This window comes from Parambassis ranga, chromosome 6 (assembly GCF_900634625.1).
Source record: "Parambassis ranga chromosome 6, fParRan2.1, whole genome shotgun sequence".
NCBI classification, from domain to species: domain Eukaryota; kingdom Metazoa; phylum Chordata; class Actinopteri; family Ambassidae; genus Parambassis; species Parambassis ranga.
Window position 1 is genome coordinate 4,671,015 of NC_041027.1, and position 25,227 is coordinate 4,696,241.

General features: G+C 40.6%; 1 protein-coding gene across 1 annotated transcript in view; it reads right to left on the reverse strand.

The window, feature by feature from the left end:
* LOC114437424 (neural-cadherin-like) overlaps window positions 1–25,227 on the reverse strand; it is an 82,513-nt gene that overhangs the window by 11,406 nt on the left and 45,880 nt on the right. Inside the window, exons 12-28 of the mRNA XM_028408098.1 lie at window positions 21,129–21,296; window positions 19,884–20,133; window positions 19,363–19,490; window positions 18,787–18,973; window positions 16,595–16,738; window positions 14,996–15,279; window positions 12,937–14,545; window positions 12,115–12,208; window positions 11,116–11,300; window positions 9,921–10,150; window positions 9,244–9,521; window positions 7,045–7,259; window positions 5,530–5,657; window positions 5,288–5,415; window positions 2,771–2,894; window positions 1,395–1,578; window positions 987–1,153 (exon numbers count right to left, since the gene is read on the reverse strand). Coding sequence (XP_028263899.1) covers window positions 987–1,153; window positions 1,395–1,578; window positions 2,771–2,894; window positions 5,288–5,415; window positions 5,530–5,657; window positions 7,045–7,259; window positions 9,244–9,521; window positions 9,921–10,150; window positions 11,116–11,300; window positions 12,115–12,208; window positions 12,937–14,545; window positions 14,996–15,279; window positions 16,595–16,738; window positions 18,787–18,973; window positions 19,363–19,490; window positions 19,884–20,133; window positions 21,129–21,296 — 4,503 coding nt within the window. The remainder of the gene's footprint in view (window positions 1–986; window positions 1,154–1,394; window positions 1,579–2,770; window positions 2,895–5,287; window positions 5,416–5,529; window positions 5,658–7,044; window positions 7,260–9,243; window positions 9,522–9,920; window positions 10,151–11,115; window positions 11,301–12,114; window positions 12,209–12,936; window positions 14,546–14,995; window positions 15,280–16,594; window positions 16,739–18,786; window positions 18,974–19,362; window positions 19,491–19,883; window positions 20,134–21,128; window positions 21,297–25,227) is intronic.

The window sequence follows — 25,227 nt, forward strand, 5'->3', positions numbered from 1 at the left end:
ACAGACAGACATCAGATGGTTTATACAGCTCACCAATTCTGCTCCAGAGAGGCTTTCACAGAGAGGCATCACACACAGCTCACATAGTGTACAGCAAAGGCTACAGCCTTTTCCTTTCCCTGTCACTGTGGGACTGCAACAAGGGAAGAGGACAACAATGTTTTTTCCTCATGTAGCGTAAAAGACCCAGAGACAATGCTTTAAACAATGCTGTCTGACAAATAACAAGCACAAGCATGAAAACAAGATGTTTTCAAACACGGACAAGCGGCGTGTGAAACACACCTAAATGGTGACAGGTTCACTGCAAGCAGGTGACCCGTGAGTTAGTGAAAAGTGACAGTCCTAACTGTGTCGTTTACTTTCAGGTGCTGTTCACACATGGCCTGTCAGTCAATGAGACAAAAGGCTTCCGACAAAGATGTACTGGCTTCATATTCACTCAAGGAATGTGTCAGGTAGGAGAGGCATACTATTATGGAGATGTGCCGAAGTGAAGTAGACTTGACTCTGTGTGTGAGCGCCGGTCTGCCCCAGTTGTGGCAAAGCAAGCGGCATGTATGCAGACGTGTCTTTGAGTTCACCACTTGAAGCAAGCTGTGTCAAAAACCCTAAAGTAGCAGGCAGGGGATCTGACCTTCACTTATTACAGTGCACACAGTTGCTCTCTTGCCATTCTAGATTGTGCTTCAAACATTAACCAGAGACAGAAATAACCTTGAATAAAAGGGCCTAGTTTTTTTAAATAGTGTTCTCTCAATAGCAGCTTTCTGCAGACTTACTGAAAGACCTTGTTGAGAACATACATATGTCAATCAGCAGCCCCCTCAGTATCCACCCATATGTCTCCAACCCTGATATTACTCACTCTCAGCCTGACAAGCATTCGCAGCAATCATTGTCCGGGCCCTAATCATCATTTTAAGGCTCACAAACAAGACAATCACAGCTGTCAAGGTGGAGGGGAGTGACCAGCCATGACTCACCTCTAAACGTAGGTATTCATTTTGCTCCTGGGAGAGCAGACTGAGGATGACACCGACGGCTGCACGTGTCCGAACCCCAACCTGGACTTTGGTTTGTCGTGCCGGCAGGGACCACAAGAGTTGGAACTGAATGTGACTCCGGCCATCAAAAGAGAACTCTGGAGCCACTTGTCAATCAAAAAACACACAAAGTTTGTTCAATTAATTCAGCTGTCATGTGGGAAATACAAGAGGATATCACAGCGAGGGCGTGCTGCTCTGCAAAAGCACTTCATGGAGAGGCGAGGTTATCTTCCCACAGCAGCAAGTTTCCCATTTGGTTTGAACACTTTGTGAGGTTTATCTAAAACAGCCTGTACTTTTCTCTGAAAACCTCACGGTCAATTAAAAGCAGTTCCTCATGCTCACCTTGATCACACTGCGGCCCTGTAAACCCTTTTTCACACAGGCAGCTGAAAGAGCCCCACTCCCCGTGACAGCGGCCCCTTTTGCCACAAGAGGGAAGCTGCTTCATGCCTGTGCAGCGGTCATCAATAAGTGTGCAGCTAGGTACAGTGTTGGAGGATTCAGCAGGGGAACCAAGGTCATATAGCTGAATGGTAGAAGAAGAACAAGGAGGAGAAAAAACATGATGACAAGAAAAACACAAAGAAACAGGAAAATGAAAGGGTACATGTCTGTCCTTGCAAGCTTGGTAGATGAGAAATGTGATTGCACATTGAGAGAGACTACCCATTAAAGGTACCATATATTTTATAATATCCTTATTAAAGTTTGAAGAAAGTACACAGTAAGAGATAAGTAGAAAAAGGTGCACTGGAGGTATACCATATATGTATGGTATGGCACCCACATAATAATTTATGCTTATTTAGCTGTAATGAATCTATGAAAAAGGGTGCTGGAGACCTAGAATCAGCTGGTCAGCAAGGTGTCTAATTTCTGCAGACGACAATGTTAGCAAAAATGAAATACTGCACTTTCAGCAGCAAAACAGAAGCGTGCGACGAACAAAGGTCACAGTGCACTACAAGTATCAACTCGTCACAGTAGTTAAAAGCTGAAATATCTGCTACATTAATAATAATTCTTTCATAAATATCATACATATGTCGGATACCATTTTGTGACCGGTACTTTTGCTTTTGATATTCTCATGTTTTGCTGATAAAGATGCACCCGCAGACAGCCAGACTGAATCTGTCCAGAAGAAAAAAATGATGAGCGAGCAACATCAGCATTCATCTGGTTTTTCTTTGCAGACTCCTTTTCAGGTCACATTTACATTCTTATTGAAGTGCTGAGTCCTCCATCACCTGTCATCCAGGTAAAAAAAATAAACACAGTGCAACACAGCTATCCATTCATCCAAACTAGAAATAAATACCGGCTCACACTTTGCAGTTTATGAACATCACTATGTCTGTACAGACTATTATTAACCATGATTAACCAATAAATCAATACAGCATTAAGTTATCATTTAGACTTAGACCCTTAACATACCCAATTACCCAGGAACAGGAGGCCTTCCGTTCTGGTAAAAGTAATTATTAGTTTATTAGTTCAAAAACCTCCTCATTCTAACTAGTTCACCCTTCAGTCTACATCAATGTTTGTGCCAAGAAATCCCTTCAAGCTTTCTGAGATTCACGATAATGTGATGGATAGATGGACAGACAACCTGAAAACACAATGCCTACGGCCAGGGCTGTCGCCAGAGGCATAAAAGAGCACCTTGTGGTAATGTGTAAATAGTACACTTGGCCTTCTTCATATTTTACCTTGCTATCCACAACCAGGTTCCTTATACATCCAGTATAGTGCTTGTGCTGTAGCTGTGGGTATTCATAAGTTATGTTCTCATTGACTCCTCCGAGCTGCAGCACATGGCTTCCATTCAGATACCTGAGAATAAAACACAACAGCTGAAGAATAAGAGCAGAACAAAAGAAAAGAGGCTCAAGGTGAAAAAATCAAAATCCTCATTGCAAAGGAAAAACACAAGTAAAGCAGAAGAAATAGAACATATAAGCTGTCAAGGTTAAAATTCATAGTTTCCTTCCATTCTTGCTAACACTCTCATCACTTTTAGGTATTAGGGTTCTCTCCTTTTTAAAATCTGCATGATGGGTGAATTATTTTTGTCTGAATAAAAAAATAAATAATTATTCAGCACCTCTGGTTCTTTGCACACTGTGATAATTTTAGCTTGTTAACATTTCCTGTTTAATGGCATAACTATTAGTACTTCCTAATCTCCAGCTGAAATACATTCCAGGAGACACACAGTAAAAGCCTTCTTAAAATTCAGACGTTATTACAAATAACAGCAGTGGTAAAGCTCTTATGTACATTGTTAGCTTCATAAACTTGTAGCTTAATTGCACAACATAATGAGCACAGCGGCAGGCCAAGGCCACGGTGGGAGGAAGAAGCAAAGCAGCTGCGACCAAGCGAAAGCATCTGAACAGAAACGTAGTCAGAGATTAGTTAGCATTTTAAGGATTATATCTGAGGGCTTGATCAACAGTTTCTCTTTCTCCAGAGAGGACAGACAGAAACTAAACACCGACTCACTATCAGATGTCATTTCAACACAGCCTGTAAATAAAACACAATTTTAGATACTGTTTACTGAGCATGACTTTTTTTGTGTTTTCTATAAAATGTCCAACCAGATAAAAAGATATTAATCTTAAAAGTTTTTAAAGTTTTTTTTTAATGTTTGGCTCTATTATATATTACAAATTTGTTGACTGTATTTTCTGCTCCTAGGACTCTTAGGTCATCAACAGAACTACGCCTGGCAGTCAGTTCCATATGTATACAGCCATTCCTGGGTCGAAGGGTGAACAAAACAAACTGCAGTTCCCTAAATGGCCACTGGAGGCAAATGAGTGAACACCCAATTCTAAAATGTCCATCTTACAGCCTTAATTAACAACAACTTTAATGTGGAAAAATTATAGACTAACATCCATTTAAAACCTTTAAGGTATATATAAAAAGGTATCAGCAGCTTTGATTGACAGCTGCCTTAGTACCACATTAAACTCAAGATGCACATGGCTAGCATCACCACACCAAGATCCCGAACTATGAAGTCCATAGGGAACATCACATAGGATTTGTCCACATCACCTTTACTGTCTACACAAAAGCTCGTCCACTCCCCTTTAGTTTACTCTGATGCTTTAACTTGGCTATTCTGTTCACATGCTTGTTATGCAATATAGTGATTAAACTCCTGTTCTTGTCTGTAACAAACTTTGTGATATGAATTTTATATATCAATGTTATCTTTTATTTGTTTTACACAGCCTTGATCTTTGTTTTTACTTTGTAGTTCTTTTTTGAACACGTATATTTGCGACTATCCTTTGGCTTTAATGGAAAGCAGTTTGGGTCAGCTCATGCTGTTTTAAAATGTGCTTCATAGAGGAAATAATGATGACTTGACTTGACTTAATCAGTTAATTAAAAACAAATAACCAGTGAAAATAACTGTTAGTTACAGCCTTGATGAAAGCTCTTAATTTAAATGTGTCCCACCTCAACCGTAAGGCTTCCTCTAATCTTTCAGAAAATAGTCCCACATAAAAATGCGAGGCAATGACTGTGTGGCTGATGTTATGTAAATTTTGTGTCAAACACCAGTATTACAAATGTCCCCAAGAAAGTTCTGCATGGCAGCACATAATAAACAAAATTAAGCATCCATCATTGAAATGCTACAGCCAGCGTCTACAAAGGTGCAAAAATATTTTTTATCCAAGGAAGCTAGTTTTCTTGGTTTGTATTTTTCAAGCAGGCCTGACATACTGAACGCAAAAATATACACTAATAAATCCTATTGCAGTTAAATAAAAATCCATATACAAAGAATTTTGGTATATCGTGTTTTTATTTGAACAACATTTCAAAAGGCTGCTGTGTGACTCCTCATGCACTGCTATAAGGCAGCCCTGTGGGAACATGTGGCATTTAGACACTGTCCCTGTGGGCCATGCATCCTTTTTGGTTTAAAAACAGTAAACAGAATAAAACCTCAGTAGATTAGTATTGTTCAACTGTAGAAAAAAGAAAAATACCAGAAGACTTTCTGGAGAAACTCTAAACCCTAATTGCTACTCACTCACTTCAAAACAAATGCCACATTTATTTATATGTTCATGTTTTTATTATACTAATATAATAAATACAATTTATTTTTTGTCTCATGCTTTAGTCCTAGGGGCTTATTGTTTTTTTTTTATTATTGATTTAGGGATTTGATCACATTTAATTATTGATCTTACTTTTCCCTGTTGGGTGTGACCCCCCTGATTTCACATGATGAGCGGTCCTCAGTCATTGCCCATGAGTCCACGCCTTCTGTCTCCATTACAATTGCTGTGGAACATCGGTCCAGAATGAAGCGTACTTCCTTTAAATTGGAGCAAAGTGGAGAGAAGTCAATACTGCAGCATGTGTGGATGTGTGAGGATGCATGATCTTCAAATATGACAGGTATGAGAGGGATTGGTATGAACAGGCTTACTTTACTGTTGCTCCTCACATCAAGGCGATGCCAGCGTCTGTCAGCCAGTCCAACATTATTTGTTAACTGGAGGACCAGAGTCCCAGAGCCGTGGTTAATTTTAAGGCTTGGTGTCCCTCCAATGAGCTCTAAGTGAGATAATAATCACAATTAACATTTACTACACACTCATTATTAGACCTGAATAATAATAAAAAAAATGCTGCAACCTCACTCCTAGAGATTTGTGAAATAAAAAGTTGCTAGCCTAGCCAGAATGTAAAGTCAGGGTCAATAAAAACTGTGATGAAATGCAGTGCAAACAAAAATTGCTCAGAAGAAAAAAAAAAGCAATGCAAATAACCAGTCTGTGCACACACAGTATCTCACCCCAAAGAAAAACAAATACATAACAGAACACAAGACAACACAGGTGGATTACAGGAGGGAGTCTGAATGGCACCAGAAACAAGGTTATGGAAAATAGTTAGACATGGCTGTCAAACAGGAAATAAAAACCAATTAAAGGGTCAGGTCAGACAAATTACTGTTCACAACGAGTGCTGGATTATCCTATAATGATGACACTGTTCCTCGAACAAGATGCAGCTTCAGATTTTATGCAAATGTATCATATTGGGATGGAGGCAGAAATTTGAGCTCAACTTGACTGACAACATAACATATCAGCAAGGCTAGATGCAAAAATTGTAACTCAAGTGTGAAATTCAAAACTGTAGGTTTAAAGTATGGTGATTTAGTGTGTGTTAAAGAGCTCCAGCACTCTTGCTAAAATGCACAATTTAAATAGGTTTCTATATATTTTATGTTATCTATCAGAAAACCATTACTCTTTTGCACCATTACAACACACCATCTGGTTGCCATGATCACCATTATAATACCAATTTCTACTTGCTCACTACCCATTGTAAGAGTAAAATGAATCAATGTTAATAATGGGGCTCCATACATTTTCTTTTTGCATGCATGTGGTCATACAGACTTAAACAATGTCTAAAATACAGTGATTTATATGCAGTAAGTAAGCGTAATAATCTGTCACAACAGCTAATCTCATATTCAGTTTGATAAAATATTTACTAGTGTCCTTCACCTGAGGGATTGAGGCTTAAGCCTTTGTGCCAGCAAGAATAAACTTTGCTGATGCGTCCTTGGGTGAGAAACTAAATGTCTACCGACTGCAAAGTCTGTTCAAAGGCTAAACCGCTGTTGACGTTGAAGCATGGTGTAAGCAACAGCAGAATTCTTTATGGTACATGACAAAGGATTAGACATTAAACAGTGAAACTAGGTTGCCTGTGTTGCACCACATTAAGTGCTTATTGTGTAATTCATTCGAGTGAGTGCTCATATCCCTCTGCAGTTACATTAATGAACAAAATTTGCTTTATATATCTGATTAGCTACCACCCAGTAATTAAACACACAAAATTAAGTTTTAAGTTTGAGGCCAGTAATGGCCCAGCAGGGGCCCCTTGGCGCTCATTTAATTATCCAGTCTCTTTCTCTTACCTATGGCCATGTAGTCCTCACTATCCCCAGGCAGAAGAGTGGCCAATGGGCCAGCATACAGTAGAAGTCCGTCGTCTTCCTCCGTCATAAACTCCAGTGAAAGATGGCTATCAAAACACGGCCTTATGGGGGGAAACCAGGCATAGCCGTTGCCAAGGAAACTAAGAATCGTCTGCTGACAGTTTGGCCCCTCAAACTGCGGGGGGCACTGGCACCTGTAGTACAGAGGAGGAGGGAAAAAAATGAGAAAAATAAAGGCAAAACAAGGGGAAAGAAACAATCAGTGTCATTCAGCTTTGAGCTCTGTGAAATCTTTCACACTGTCCAATCTCTGGATATGTGTGCAGTGACTTTTCTCGGGCGTACGTGACAATCTTGTTGATTCCCACCGGCACAGCTTTGACTTTGCACTAAAGCGCTGGCTGTCAACAGACAGCTAGGAAAGCACTTTTATCAATCAATTGTCTGTATTAGCCACAGAAGGCCTGAATATTCAGCTCCACATTAAATCAATTAACTATAAACACAACATTACTTGGGTCTATTCTTTATCTATCACAGTGTCTGGGCTGAACTCTTCAGAGAGTCCTTCTGCTCGGCACATCACGTTCCCTTTGTTAGCAGATAATTAATTCTATTTCTTTTACTTGTCTGTGTGGTACTACCTCTGATTCCCTGACTTTTTCACTTATCTCCACTCTCCTCATTCTTTAGGCATTACACATATGTCTGTGCAATTGCCTCTTGTATTTATCTACTCTGATTTGAGCTCAAGTGTTACAGATCACTGCTCTTGCATATCCTGGAAATTAAGTGTTTTTCATGCCCCTCTTAAATTTGTTTGTGAACAAGACTGTAATGGCAAAAATTAATAATCATACAACAACGCCATAAAGAAAGTGATATGTGTAGTGAAGAAAAACAGCCCATTCAATCACTGTGATGGCAAGGATGGAGGGGACCAGTTGATCTCATCCTGTCCTCTCCACTGCAGGCATGTGAGACAAGCTGGCTTTGCTGATAATGTCAAAGCCATCTATTTCCATGCAGTGTCTGAGGAAAGGCTGTGTGTACTGAGGCTGTTAGGGGCTGTTCCTCCCATCGCTGTTTATTCTGCAGAGGGGCAACACATGTCAGGAATACTGATCCATACGCAGCAAAAAGGGACGGCTTAGGCTGAGAGCAGCCTTGTGCATACATATGCACACGCCAAGCGCAGCACCTCGTCTTTCACTGCTCTTTCATGTGACTCGTGAGAGCGGTGCCAGTCCAAATCAGGAAGTGCATGGCGTGTTTTTCTCGCTTCTGACTGACAATATCTGATCAGCTGCTGCCTGAGGTTTCCCGTTAAGCTCCCTGGACACAGGAGAGAACCAAAAATTGGATTCTTTATGACTGGACTGTATTCACACGAGGGCACATATAGCACATACGGCGAGACATCCTTCAGAACAGAACAAGGGCTTCTCTCTGCAGTTTGCAGATCAAGTGCAGCGGAGATAATTTAAAAGATAAAAACTGAAAAAAGCAAGTTTGGTTCATGCGGTCTCTGAAGATTTTGCCTTTGACAAACTTGCATGTTCATGTAAATGGCATTAAATGAGATTTTGAGCACAAGGGGGGCAGAGTTATACTAATCCCTTTGCCCTATATTTATTTAATCTGGGCATTAAGAGTATGTGCATGAAATGAAAAGCATGCTGTTTCTTCTGCGATAAGACACCAACAGAGACCTTTATGTTTTAAGGTGAAGGCCTTTACATTGACTGTAGACATTTATCAATATTAAGTATAATATTTAAAGCATCGACCCATGACCTTGATACAAAGGCTGTACTCATTAATATTTGTTGTGTTTTGCCAAATACAGCATGCTAGAATTTGTTTTCTAAATTTAAATATAAGGCTTTAAACTTGGATTCCTTCAATATTTTTAAGTCTTTGAAAGATGTTTGATAGTGATGTGTACATACGCAGAAATTGTAAATGAGCTTTTTGAAAAAACCAACAACACAGAAGAGTTCTTCAAGATTGCAGGTCAAGTGATAGGAGATAGAGATTTTTCTCCCTAGGAGCTGTGTTTGTAATTCTGGGCCCATTATCTACAGTGTCACTCTTACAATGAGTCAAGCAGAAACAGCAAGAAAAACTCTTTCCAATCTGATGTTCTCCTAAAAAAAAAAAAAGCAGACCTCTTACCTGTAACCATTGTGGATGTCGACGCAGGTTCCACCATTAAGGCAGGGGTTACTGGGGTAAGACGAGCAGGGTTGGTGGGTCATTTCTCTGGCGGCACAGCCACACACAGCTAAGGATGTCACGTTCACTGAGACCAGGGATAAAGCACCTGAGTCTATCAAGGTGGGCGAGCCGCTGATGCTTAACTGTGTGTAGCAGCCGCCGGATGTCTTGCAGTTTGTGCGAGCACACTCGTCTACCTGCACCTGGCTCACATTCGCACGCAGGAGTGACTGCAGCTGCAGGTAAGGAAAAAAAAGGAGGCAGCAGAGGAAGGAGACAGAAAAGAATTACAATAATTGTTGCAGAAGATTGCAGGGATTTGTATAACTGACGATGTAAATTTGGCACAAGCAATGAAAAAGAAGAAGGCCTTCAAAAATAAATGTTTTAATATTCTATAAATGGTTCTTGTTGAAGCAGTTAGGCATGACAGAAGAAAACACAGAAAAAGCAACAAGAGGGGAAAACAAATGAATGGGAGAGACAAAGAGACATGACAGGAGCAGGCAGAAAGTTGGTGCAAAAATAAAAAGGGCAGATAAAAAGCCCTGTTATCGCTTCCCCTCAAGCTTTGATGTGTATCACTTGATATATGAGCACTGATCTCTATCTATACAACATGATGGTATATATACCTTCATTTTATGTGTGGCGAGGACACTGTGCAGTTTCTCTGGGTGCACATAGCCATTATCAGTTAGCACGTAAAAATGGATGTCCACTGTTTTCTCCTCTCGGTCTGCTATGGTGAAAATGTTGATACTCGACGGTCTGACAGACAGGGTTTCAGACAGGGAGTCCCAGAACGCCTCCAGCCGAGTCTTCCCCTCGACGTGAGAGTCGATAAAATCTCTCGCTGTAATGCCTTCAGGAGACAAAGAGAATGGGGGCTCATGAAGTAAGAACTACTGACTCGTCAATGACAACTGGAAAGTTGATCAAAGTCTAAGTTCCTGATTCCATTAGCACAAGAGGTAGCCTAACATCTCCTCCTATTGATCAACTTCCTCATCTAAGAGGTGGATGACTCAAGATGCAGTCAAGTAAAAGACGTTGACTTTTTCACTGACATTAAGTTGGAATCTTGATAAACTGCTTTGAACAAAATATTTTAATGATCGGAAAATCGATCACGTTTGTGGTGCCACCTTCCAGTAATATCTGAAGAATGTGAGCAGTCATCTTTAATCTTCCAAAAATGATAACGACTTGAAGTCAGAGGCATCCATAATAGCCTTTGACTCTGTTCACCGAATGGCTTTTTAAATGTCAAGGACTTTACCTGACACTTCCAAATTGACCTTTACAACTCAGATTTGTTCTGAGCGACTGTCAGAAAAATGAACAGTAACATAAACTTCAGACTGCTGAAAAAGAAGAAGAAGGAGGAAACGCTTATCAACAAGCAGTATGAATTGTTGCTTTACAATGCTTAGAAATGCTAAATAATGCAAGTATAAAAATTTATCTCGACAGCCTATTATTTCAGCGTTAGCTGGATTGACAACCTGATTATCATTCAATGAAAAGTACCAATTTATTCATGCCTGTGGCAGATGCTGTCTCTTTCAACATCAGATTCAAACAAGAATTTAACAGTGACAACAAAGAGAATGCCTTCTGTTTTGTGGAGGATGCCTGGGACGAGGGATCCTATTGAAAAGCCGTTATATTCCATCTTTTTTTTGACTTAGAGTTCTGGGGTCATCTTGTGGCATAACAGAAAGCAAACTGCAACATCCACCACCTGCTGAGCTGCAGTCACATAGGAATTTGAAATTAACATATCATTTATGCCATCTGTTGTATCTGTGCTTCTACGAACGCTACCGGTCAAACGCAGGGATGCTGACGACTGGATGGCCTTTTCCTCTAGCTCCCTGACGTGAACTCTGACACCTGCGATCACATCGGGCCACACCCCATCAGACACACCGACTCTCAACCAGTAGCTGCCGGCTGGAATGTTCTGCCGGAGAGTCAGCACTCCTGAGCTCTGGTTTAGACTGAAGTATCTGGAAAAAAAGAAACTGTTAGCTAGCGAAGGACTGCTTCAGTGTAACATAAGAGGCAGAGGAAGAAAAAAAAAGCAGACAAGAGGCTTCTTTTGTTTCTGAGCTCTTTTTCAGAGGAAAAATAACAGATGGTAGACAGACAAGTAGAGAATTGGTCAGTAGCAGTACCTGGGTTTACTCCAGCAGGAAGTTAGTCTAAATTAATTTTGAAAGAAAAAAACAACAACAAAGAAACTAAAAAATAAACTGCCAAGAAAGAAGCGATAAAAATATTCTCCAATGGCACCTAAAAGGACTTGATAGTTGTCATGGTAACTGTCAGAATTTGTTATATGAATAAAACAAATATGCAATTGGTATTTCTAATCTGATCTTGAAAGTGTAAATACTGAATAGCCACACAAGGTCCCTGATGGGGTAAGATTGTGCTTGTATGGGCTGTTTCACAGGGACATCATACAGGTGGGATGAGATTGCTTGGTTTGTCTGGATTTAATTGTATTTTCCGGGCTACTAATCACTGATGATGGCAATGATTAAAGTGTAGCTTATATTAGAGGCCATGGGAATTGGATCTGGGATTAGAAAAAAAAATGGTTAGGCATGTTTCAGGCGCTGTGATATCAGCGAAAGACGCCTTGTTAGGGAGATACAGGCTCCTTGCTGAGTCCACATCCTCTTTTTTCAAACTGTACACTGTTGGCAGCTCTTCTGGTACTGTATTGTTTGAGCACTTGTACTTCCTGCTGCACATTTGGAGATCAGCATGTTTTTTTAAAAAAAAAATGATGAGCATTTAACAGTGAGCTCTTACTTGGCTGCACTTGTCTCCAGAGTGTAGGTCTTGTTGTCCCAGTCATCTGGATCTGGGGCATACACCTTCCCCAGTGCTGCATTTGCCATCCTTCCTGTTCAAGGTAAACACACACACACATACACACACACATTGATTCAGTCTGGACAAAATCTGCTGATGCTAACACTTATCTTTTCGTCCTTCTCTTCTCCTTATCTTGCATTCTTGTGTTCTGTTCTACTTATTATGCTCATAACTGTGGAGTCCCACTGCTGGAATGAATAGACTCTCAGTGCTCCACTTCAGAGAGCGTGGAGCTTAAGGAAGCGAGGCTATCTCAGTATGGATTATGTTATTATCGACCTGCAGTGCCAGAGTACTGCAGCTGGGTAAACAATGGCAGCTTGGATGAGTCACAGTGCTCCTGTTTTCCACAATTACCAAAACTGCCATGTAGCTGAGTGTGCGATCAAAACACTAACAAGCCAACATACCTAACCAACTTACCTGGAGGGTAAAAGCACTACAAAAAAAGGTATCTTTATGCAATAATGCAATGTTCAGATGAGCTTTAGGCATAGGGTTGGCAGGGGAAGAATGCACTGAGGGCTTGAGAAAGGATTTGACAAAGATATTACCATAACAAACCTCGGTTAGAATGTAAAGGAAAGAGTACAATTATGAATTCCAGACTACACCAAGCAGGTATGGCAGTGAAAACTTTTCCCTTCAGCAGTAGCCTTAGTTTCCCCTCCTCACTCAAGCTGTGCCTGCAGTGCAAAGCTCTGTAGCAAAAACAAGGGGCAGACAGAATGAAATGAGGGAAAGCGAGCAACTCACCCTTGCGGCTATGCACATAGACATCTTTTTCTCCTGCCTGATGGGCGTTATCATTATGATCGCCAATGGTAATGGTGAGTGTGTTTGTGGCGGTCATCGGCGGATTGCCGCTGTCAATCATTATCAGAGGCAGGCGGAGCTCGCTCTGCCTTTCCCTGTCGAATCTCCGCAGGGTGGTGAGTGTGGCTGAGCCGTTCCCATGGTCCTGCAGGTGGAAGTCAGCAGAGTATGCTGAGGGCAGGGAAAGAAAGAAAGGAGGCCCATGCTCTGGGGAGTCTCTATCCACAACATGGAGCAGAGTTGAGCTCCTATTGAGCCAGACCACTTGAGGTGCAGGACTGTTCTCCCACAGCACAGGACTGTAAGCCGCCTCCAGCTCTGGCCCGTTGTCATTCATGTCCAGTAGTGGTAAGTGGACCGTGACACTGCCAGTCTGTGCCGGCGTACCCCGGTCTGTTGCCAGGACGACCAGTTCATAACCTGCCACAGTCTCCCGATCCAGTGGCCTGGCGACTGTGACCACACCTGTACGGCTGACTGTAAAATGGCCATAAGGGTCTGAGTGGGGGTGAATACTGTACAAAATGTCCCCATTCAGACCTGAGTCAGAGTCAGTGGCCACCACCTGAATGATACTTGTTCCCACAGTTATGTCCTCAGACAAAGGTGAGAGTAGGTGGGAGCTGGGGGTAAACACAGGAGCATTATCATTCTCATCCTCCACCAGAACTAGGCAGTGAATAAGATTGGAAAAGTCTGAGTCCTCCAGCCTGATAGTAAGGTTAAACCGTTGCTCACCTGGCCGTTCAAAGTCCAACTTTTTCTTTAGTTTTAGAGTGCCTGTCTGCTCCAGTCTGTGACTAACCATATAGAACTGTTGCTCTGCATCCCCTGCCACCACACTGAAGGCCAGATGTCCATATGTGCCAGAGTCAGGGTCCACAGCACTCAACTCCAGAATAGGAGCATCTTCATTTGTACTCTCAGGTACGCGAGCACCACACCAGTCCTCTCTAAACCTTGGCACATGGTCATTGATATCTGTCACCACTATAGTGATGGTAGCTGTACCTGTCATACCACCACCATCCCGGGCCTCGACTACTACGTGGTGGCTGTCAGCATACTCACGGTCCAGACCTTCTGCTGCCACAGATATAGTGCCCGTGCTGGAATCGATATTGAAGAGTTCTGCATTCTTTTCATTAAGTGCATTTTCAGTTATTCTGTAGGTAAGGATTGCATTTTGACCTACGGCTGCATCATCAAGGTCTACTGCTGTCATTTCCACAACAAATGTTCCAGGAGGAGAGTTCTCTGCCACGCTACTGTGGCAATTATCAGGCGCACAGGAGAAGGTGGGGGCATTGTCATTGATGTCCCACACATTGATAATAACATCCGTGAAGCCTGTAAGTCCCTCGCCCTCTTCGTCCGTTGCCATGACAACAAAGCGCCAGACGGCACGCTCCTCTCGGTCCATGGTGCGCTGGGCATACATCTCCCCTGTGATGTCGTTGATCATGAAGTGTGACTCTGCCCCTTGACCATGAATGGAATACCGTACAGCACCCTGATCTGCATCTTTGTCTGGGTCAGTGGCTGTTACCTGCAGAAATAAAGACAACTTCTTAAGAAAATAGATTTATTCATCCAGTCAAACACAAATTACTGTTTCGTCTTATCTCTGCTCAGCTGTCTCCGAAGTTTTATTTTGCCCATTTAAATGTTTGCACTTTTTCCTAACCATGAGCTCACATCAGGCATATTTCATGCATTCAGCATCAGAGTGGGTCGGACATCTTGACTGCTGTATGGAAGATCCATCACATATTCTCTCTGTAACTTAGTGGAATGAGTGTGAAACAGTACATAAACTGTGATAACATCTCACACCAAGAAATTGTAAGCATTACTTAGCCAGTGAGAGCACCCTTGGAGAAGCTGCTGATTTAAAAAAAGAACATTCTAAAGGTAATTACAGATACATATATATATATATATATGGATTACAGTAATTACTGAAAATGTCAGTGCAGTAATCATCTTGGCCTCTCACCTGTAGAACAAACACAGGTGACCCATCAAGTTCCTCTGTGATAGATCCGTAGTACTCGTTCATGGAAAACACAGGTGCCTCGTCGTTCTTATTAACCACCGTAACTACCACTGCAGCGTAGTCTTCCCACTTCCCGTCTGAGGCGAGCACCAGGAGCTTGTACCTCTTCTGCTGTTCATAGTCCAGTGGCTGTGCAATAAAGATCGTCCCCACCTCTGGCTCGATGTCAAAAACACCACCTTTGTTGCCTGAAGTGATCTGGTAGCGGAGTTTGGCATTGGCCCCTGTGAAGAATTAACAAAATGCATGACAGGGAAAGTGTGTAGTAACATTTTAGGAGGGTAGTAGAGTTTATAGCAGGTTGCTGCTGAATTCCAAATATGTCAGTACTGTCCTTTTCCTTCCCCTGCAGAAGTGTACCACAGAGGTAATACACTTAATTTCCTTCAAGACCTAAGCATTAGTAGGTTTTCATGTATCCCTTTCTTGTTTTGATTACTTAATTAAATGGAAACTTTGTACCTCATCTCCTCAGCTTTAATCAGATACTAATTAAAATAGGAGCGCAGAAAAAAGAGAGCATGAGAGTGAAAAGCAGCACAACCCACTCTGGTAGTACCCCCTAGGGAATGATTTTGAGGCTAGAGAGAGGGTGGGGGGTTGTAGTTTTGTAAAGAGGAAGTCAATATCTGAACTTATCTACTGTGTCTCCATGGAGACCATCCAACCTAGTGATTTAACACTGGAATAGATAATCTCCTAGAATGTACAGTCTTTGCTTTCAATCATCCTGTTGGTTTAAAGTAGCTCCAATCCCATGTAAATACACTAATCTGTACTATTAACACAACCCTAACTGACAAAGTGCTCCATGTCTCCCACCGGGCTCTAGCAGGCTTACAGCAGTCAAACCCAGGGTGGAGTTTTTAAACAAGACAGATGGAGCATAGCCTCTTAGGCGCAAGTGCAACAGTATTGTAACTTTAATGTTGGGGGTTGGTGTTATTCCAGAGCTATTCATCATTAGCACTGCACCCCAGCCTAAGATGCGCCCCCGCTCACCATAAATACTTGATTAACGGACCTAAACATGCTTGATAAAAGGATCTTAGGCTACCGCTGTACGGAGGATGAGCAACTGCTTTATTGCTTAAATCCCGCCCACCTACTGTGTGGGAGCATGTCACTCTTTTTGGAACATATGTGCTACAGTGCATTACTGAGCACTCAAATGACTACTAAATCTAGCACACGGCTTGATTTTAGCAGCATGATTTCTGCAAAGCTCAGGCCAGATTGAGAAAGACTGCTCAGAGGGTCACTGCTGCTATGAATGCAGGCCATGTAGAAAATAGGTGCCTACTTGGCCCAAAACTCAGTGAAAAAGTGACTGACTGGCAGAACGCTGCAGTTATTCCCAGGAAGAGAGTCTGTTGAAAGATAAAGAAAGCATAAGAAACGTCTGTAAAGTTTCAAAATCTCTTACAGAAACTTTTATATCAGTTCTGCTTGGCTAGCTTCTTTAACCTTTACTTCTGGGAGGCAGCATCAGTAAAATCTCCTAGAGACCTTGTCAGTCTGCTGCCTCATCAAGCATACCTTCATCCTCGTCGTTAGCACTAACAGTGACAACAGCCAGGCCCACATCTGCATTCTCGTCGACACCGACTTCATACAGCCGCTGAGCAAAGACTGGCTTGTTGTCGTTGACGTCGCTGATGAAAACCCTCACATACGCTGTGTCTGCAGGAATGACAGAATGCCAGAAGATTAATCGAGACAGCACACTCACACACTAACACACAGTTCAACAACCACTGCTTGTGTGTTATTCCCATTCCATTTGTTTATTGATTCTACAATTCATTGTCACTGTTTAGTGGAAAAGAGGCACTTAAACCCAACAATGTGGCTCACTGACATAGAAATTAGACACAGCGTATTTCACAAAGACCTGTCATAAATTACATAAATTATTCATTTTGTTTATTGTTTTAACAGAAGTAACAGTATGCAAGTAAAAGAATAACAGTAATGGGTCTAAACTTCTTCAACAAGCGCCTTTTTTTGCACAGAGCAGATAAAAACCTCTATTGGGAAGGTTAAATATTTATAAGATGACAAGTGTTTGTGTCTTATCTGTGCCCTCCTCATTACACTGTTTATTTCTTTAGTTAGAAAGAGTAAATTATCGGCTCACGGAGCACATGGGTGACATGTTAATTTGGAGCTGCAGCAGCAAGAGATGATTGCGGAATGTGGCTTTGTTTTCTTGGCTTGTTTTTACATTTCCCTCCTCCTCTCAGCGTATCCCAGGGGTGACAGAGAGACAGGTAATGTTCGCAACGGAGATGAGCCCTTCTGCTTGTGGTAGATACGTAGACACAGCTAAGGCTCATTGCAAATGCTAAGCAGCCCTGGCAACCCTGGAGAGGGGGCTTTGCTGCTCCAAAACATCACCCTATACCCTAATGCCTCCTCCACAAATGAAGAAATAAGACCATCATTTGAATATAAACGTCATATTACGTCACTCAAGATACAAGCAGAGATTTTAGGACTGCCAAAATGTCACACATGGTAAACAAGCCCAAGCTCCACGGCACACTTAAACAGCGAAAATTAAAAACAGGGAGGAAAACACGGTTTTATTACCAAGTAGAGAGTGCCAAGAAATCTCTGAGCTGTTTTCATATGGCAAGAGCGTTAGGCTGTCTGGTCATGGCAGTGGAATAAATCAAATTAAGATTCACTTTTCAAAGTCAGTCTCAAGGTGTAAATGAAAGTAATGCCAATGCAGTTGGTTTAACACACACTGGAAGCACTCCTCATAGTTTGGAGCTACAGAGGTTCTGTAATGCCTCATAGGTGAAGAACAATGCTGTGCTTTACGAATGGAAGACTTTACTATGGGGCAGAGGTCACTTCAAAGTTAAAACTTTTGTAGATGTAATGGTAAAAAAACATGTCTGTTATTCTTACACATCTAGGTCACAGTGTGTTCTTTTGTGTAACTTTAAAAGTAACATAATAGGAAGATGATTTTGTCTTATTGGACTGGAATCAAAATATGAAACTATGTCTTAAAGCTTCAACACAAATATTTTCTGTTGTAATGGAACATTTTTGAGCCGTGCGACCTCTCATCTGGCAGGCTTGAGTGTTTGATGGTGGTTAAACGCCATTGTAAGCCACTGATCCCCAGGTTCTTCCACCAACATTCACACTGTAATTCATGAAAGGTTTGGGTCATTAATGAGGGTTTACTCCCCGCGAGTCAGAAGTGAAGAAGCCTGCTGGACAAGAGGTGAAATGTCTTCAAGAAACTCTCATTTTGGCACAGTCAGACGGAAAGATTGAAACCATAAAGTCATTATGTTGAAAGCAACAGCGAGCACTCTGTACGCAAATAAATAAGAGTATGCTGGCTTTTAAAAAAAAAATCCATTTAACTGCACTTTAAAAACTTAATAAGGAACAGGTTACATGATGGTTGTCTATGCCAAAAACGGTGTTATAGGTTTTGGATTTCTGGCTGCACAGTGGTGCTAAAGATTATGTGAGATGTTAATTACTGAACATTAGGTGTGCTGGTATATGGATTTAGAGCTAGAGCCAGATAGCTAATATGTAAGCTTCCATAGAGCCATGAGAGTGGCGTGAATAAGCTTCAAAATAGCATAGGTCAGTACTGTACTCTTATGTTGCAAATAATCAGCATCAGATTAAGTGTTGACCAACATGAAACATACTCATCCAGACATCAGCCAGTTATCCTCAGAATTTCTAACCTGAGTTGGGCTGTCTGTTTTTGCCTGGTCGTGCTGACTCTTGGCCGTCTTCTGACTGAACTTCCAGCAAGTAGGAGCTGCGGGCCTCGCGATCAAACACAGTTTCAGTGTAGATTATCCCAAGTTTTGGGTCAATACGAAACAGACGGTGGTCGCCACTGGTGTCATTTAGCAGAGAGTAAGTGATCTGTAGAGCACAGGGAGTTTGAAAGTTAGCACTCAGTATATGTTCAAGCAATAACCTGCAAAAAAAATGAAAGGCTTTGTAGCTGAAAATGTCAGGAGGTCTACCTCATATTCCCAAAGTCTGTCTTCTCATTACAGGCAAAACTAAATCAATACACTCTGTCCTACCAATATTGTCACAATCAGTCAGACAGTGGATGGCACAGTTCCCACCACTATCTCCACAATACTTTGACACTTGTGAAATAAAAGCTTCTGCACTGGAGGGATTGCAGCGTGACATTACCTAAGGCTTCCTCTACCACAGGCAGATGTTGCTGAAGAGCTTTCTGTTAAATCTCTTCATTTCTTTTACCCTCACAGTGTGAACACAAATATATCACAACCCACCTGTCCATTAAGACCCAGGTCTTTGTCATGAGCAGATACTTGCAGAACTGAAGTCCCGACCTGGGCCCCTTCTGTTACTGAGGCCTCGTAGATGGAGGATGTGAAAAATGGCACGTTGTCATTGACGTCTTAGAAGAGAAGGGATGAAAGAGAAAAACCAGTAGCAATGTGTTCGTTTCCAAAATAAAAAAACATAGTCTCTGAAACTGCACACATTTGATCTTATTAATTACCAGAGGCATAATACTGTAATTCTGAGATAATTAGCTGTCACCTAAAATGATCTTTTAAACAGATAAATAACATAAAATATGCTTTCTGAATTTACTATATGAAAGGTACAAAGTCTTATATTAATATAATGATAATGTGAATTTTTGAATTTCCCTATATCCCTATATATATGTTTATATATATACATTCAAATATATTAAACATTTAATCATTTAATCATACATTATGATTATCATTAACACCCAATGATGTGTAGGTATAAGGTATAAGGTAGAAAAATCTCATACCTGTAACATTTACATAAACTCTTGTGAAAGCTGCCAGAGGCACCGCAGCCACGTTCTGGGCCCGGACCTGCAGGGAGAAAAGTGGCGTGGTCTCGTAGTCCAGTGGCTCAGACACCAGAATGGACGCAGAGCCATCCTCCCGGTTTGGGGAGAGGTAGAAACGAACAGGCATGTTGGTTTCAGGGACCATCCCGTCTTCAAGGTTGTAGGTCACCCTTGGGTCACCCAGCTGAGAGGTGGCCCTGATTGTCTGTTAGAAGATCAGAAAACCAGTGCAAGGTGAAAGTAACACTGAATGAAAAACCAGCAAATCTGCTTTTCAGTGGAGGCCCATCTGGCTGATTTATGTCATATCTAATTTGATTTTGTTTGAAGAAAATTGTTACAAATTTGCAACCCAATAACTACTGTATTTGTTGCCTGGTAATGATATAGTCGCAAGACTCCACAAGGTCAGCAGGGGCATTGAACTCCCTTCTTTTCTAAGCGTTTCGCAGTTTATACTACTCTCATGCCTACATGGTAAACTATTAGCTTAGCTTAGCTTAGCCACTGTCTTTTTGCTGACTGGCCACAGGCTACAACTTCAAAATTACCATCCAGATGTAGAGCAGCATAAATTTTGTCATCCAAGTTAAGAAACCAAAGATAATATGTGTTTACATGTGACATAAGAACTAGGCCAGACTGCATTAGATATTTAGGTCCAGACAAAGCAAATCTAATATGATATAATTTGATAAAAAATAAATTCAGTAATTATCTGGGTGAGAAATATTGTAGGATAAAATGTCAAAGCTGTTTTCTGAGCCCTGAAATAACCTCTTATCTCAAACTGAATCCCCTCGTGAAACCCCTGGGCAAAAGGCTGAATTTTGTATTCTCCAGATTGACAGCCATATATCTTTCACATCAAAGAAGACATTTTGAATGGATTTAATTAGCCCGGAGTTATAAAACTTGCTTAGCACATGTGACTGAATGTCAGCTCTCTCCCACAGCATCAGACTAAAACACATTTACAGATTTTTCAGTGCACTGATGAACTCTCAAAGGCGTATTCTGAGCACAGAGAGAACACAGTGTCTAAATAATGCTCACACTGAGCGCTAATCCAGGGGAGTTGTCAAGCAAACATTTAGCTGATTAAATTGTATCAAATCAAAATGGCAAGAGATAGAGGAACCAACATGACAACACGCATCCTAATATAAACAGTGTGCCAGCAATTAGTGTCAGACATACCACTATAGGTGTGTCTCTGGGGGTGTTCTCAGGAATAATGACACTGTAGCTGTCCTTTTCCCACTGTGGAGGTTGGTTCTTTACGTTAGTAATGGTGACCGCCAGCTCCACAGAGGTGTTACGATTTCCCCCATCAGTTGCTATGATGTCCCGTGTGATGTAGGTCCTCTGTATCAATGGTAAAAGTTCAGTTAGAGAATTTAAGGAACTACTTGAATATTTAATCAACAGAAAAATATGCAACTCTGATATGCAAATATTTATATTACAATATTGTAAAAAAAACTATATGTACCTACAATAAGGCGCACACAAAATACAAGGCACAAAATATAATATAATATAATATAGGGCACATAGGTTGCATCAAAAGTTGACCTAGTGTGTCAGTACTTATCCTTTTATCCATGTCCTGAGAGGTATTTTATGATAATTAGCACAGGAGTATCACTGCCAAAAACATGTTTCAATCTCCAGCAACACCAGCAATTCATTTTCTAATCACTTTACCCTTTAGTTTATGTGAATATTTGTGCCAGATTTTTGAGAAAATCTTTCAATGTAACAAGAATGGGGGACATGGGGGGTGGGAATATGGAGCCTCCAGCTGAGCTGTCACAGAGATTGAGGCATTAAAATGTCTCACATTAGATGCACCGCCTTTCTGAAGGGCAGGATCTGATTATATCATAATTTTGTCTCACAAGTCGGTATCAATGCTAATGCAATGCTGTTAACTGTTTAATGTTTGATCAGCTCTTCTTAGATATAAGATATTTGTTTATATATTTATTTACCTCATTATAGGGTCTTATACAAGTATATTTATATACACAAACGCATTGTTATCTGCACAACAAATGTGCACAACAAATGTGATGTAAATCTCATAATAATTATAAATAACATTTCGCCAACAGCATGCTAGAGCTAGAAAAAATAAATATACACAGAAATGGATAATATGAAATTTAGGCTGTGACTAATGAATCATATTGTTATATTTTTATTGGGCAATATTTGACGTATTCTCAGCAGAAACCATTTAGTGAAAGCAGATTGCAATAGCTAAGTGTTCAAATAGACTTTTAATTATGTGAATAGGTGTGTGGCAGATGCAAGTACTGATCAGCTCATGAATAGCTAAATGGTCGACCTACAGTACACTTGTCTTATGAACTCCACTGAGGAAATCATAAAAAACATAATAAAAGCAGCAGTAGGAACCATACAAAAAATATTAGACTATAATTTAGACTGCACAAAGGCTTTACTTTTGTTATTGTGCTATAATTGAATTGCCTGGAAATGAAGTTGTAAATCTGAATTAGACACTGCATTTTGTCAAAGTGGGCACTGCAGGGAAAACTGAGTATTTCTCTAAGAGCTCATTAGAGCATTTGAGTCTGTTTATCTAAATTAGACAATGTTTAATATCAACATTACACTCACACAGAGCCACCGGCAGACATTTAAAAGCCCTAAAAAAGATCTCTTTATACCCAAACAATAAGAGTCTTATTTTACTCCATTCAACAAGTCATATTTACACCACCCCATAATGAAAAATTGCCCCTAAAAAATGAATTCAATTGTTAAGTTGTAACATTTCACCCATCAGCTGCATTATTCTATCAATGCAAATCATAGCCTGGCAACTCTATTATTGTGCTGCGGTAGCCAGATAAAAAGGAATCTCACTTAACTTCAAAATTACATTTTCTATTCCTGGGACAATCCAATTAGTATTTGTGAATAAGTAAAACTCTTTTCCAAAGCTTGAAACCAGAGAACAAAGATTGTAATCTGTGATGTCCAATATGGACCCAGCAGCAGGAACAGCTGCTGCTTTTACAATAAATGAGTGTCTGACTGACTTCCGTCTTAAAATCCAACCAAGATTTAAAATTAAATTTGCAGTAATAGTGTCAGTTCTCAACCAGGACATAGTCCTAAAATATTCTGGATATGGTCACAGCAACCTTTCCATCTTCTCTTAACTTAATTCTCTGTGGAGCTGTACTGTACAGTGTGTTGACACTGCATGAGGTTGGCTCTGGCTGTGCTGTCTTGAGGCATAAGAATATCTGCCATTGTAGAATGGCCTATCTCCTCCATGTTCCACTGAAGTGCTGCAAATCAACTGGGAGCTGTGCTGCACATTTCACTGTGAAGTGTGGTGTGAAGAGATGGCCTTAATACTTGTTCTCCATAATCAGAAACTGTGATGTAAAAATCAAAATAAAACAATGTCTCAGATCAGTGAAGACATTTAACATTTAACGAAGCAGAGCACAGAGATTGTGGAATGATTCAAATGGCTTCTGAAACCTTACTGAAATATGCAGCAGCTTTGTTCAGTGAGGTTTCGGGCTTAACAGTTTCAATTTTACATGAAGTCAGTAGCGAAATTGCCAAAGACTTCTAGCAACTGTGTGCTAAAAACGAATGTTAAATAATAAACAGCATAGTGCTATAGCAGGTTTTGAAGGAAAGAACAACTCTATCCTAAATAAATGAAAGAGAAAACAGCAAGAAAAGCAATCAGTGGCCACAAAAGTCTACAAATACTAATAAAAAATGTAAACAAACATTGTCACATCACTGACTATGACACAGTAAATCACTTAAGGTACATCAGCTAGTTGTGAAATATCAGCGGCTTTATAGTTAGCTTTTATATTGAGCATATTGATCTAAAATAATTCATATTTTACAAAGAACCGCTGAGTTGCATAATCTTCCAGTTTCACACGCTTTATCCTGTGCAGGGTCACTGGAGTTGATCCCACTGTGTTGTTACTGTCACCCTGAACAGGTCTCTGTGTTAGCACAGTCAATTGCGGGGCTAATCTGCAGAGCTGTACTGCACTGTGTGTTGACACTGCATGAGGCCGGCTCTAGTTGTGCTGTCTTAAGAAATAAGGATATCTACTATCGTACAATGGTCTATCTCCTTTGTGTGCCACTGAAACACTGCAAATAAAAAACACTGTGGTGTAAAGGGTTGACACAGAAAGACAAACAATTAGCCTAAAATGCTAAGAGACAGCATGAAGAGAATGTAGAAGCTTCACACACAAAGGCTCCAGCAAACTTGACAGGTTCAAACCTGGGATCTTCTTGACATGAAGTGCTGGTGCTGCACTTAACAGCTTTAAAGTTCACACACAGGTGGTCTTAAGTGTAGAACGTTTAATACACTGAAAGAATGCGCGAAAGGAGCAGTTTCACAAAATTATTATTAATAACATTAATTAATAGTAATACTATATATAATATTAGGGAGAACATGTCTCTGATGAGTCTCAGTAAACAGTTCAACATCAGATAAGGGTTATGATAATCCACAGTCATCGCAGAGATGTAACAATTGCTCTTTTACACATTTTACCAAATGCTCTTCCTTTCAAAGGGACTGAGAGCAGACATGGATGTCACCTTAGATAAAATATTTAGAGTAAGCTATCACATTTTCTCTGTAATGGATTATTGTCTGAAATGTTTCTGGTAATTCTGGACACAAGCCTGGGACTTTCTGTATGGTGTAATTATATTATATTTTTAAACTGTAATCCTCCCTTTGAATGTTAGAATTCTCTTTCATCTGCAGCATCAGAAACTGTCTTGGATGCTTAACTAGAGGTTCCACTGTGCTCCCAGTTGCTGTGGCCTACTATAGTCACTGTAGTTCTTCTCCTCTCTTCAGCTTTGAGACACAGCAACAGCACAGGTTTGCCTGCACAACTTAAAAATCTGATATACTGTGGCTTGATAGATTCAAGCAGAATTATGTGAACTTGCTTGGTAGGCTTGATTGTGAGGGATTCATGATGATAAGAGAAGGCTTGAATTCAGCATATCAAAGCCATAAGTATTTACAATGGTTGAGTTGCAGAGTGAGATAATTAGCTTCTTATAAAATACCATCCATGGAAGCAGGAGGCTTTTTTTTCAACAGCTAGTACAGGATACAGGATTTTATGCACATTTAAAAGGCAGTCGTCTGTAACGGAGCAATAAACAGAATGGTTCTCTTGAAATATAACCACAGAAATCCCAGGCTTTAAAAATGCATTTTAAATTATTAGTTTAGCTT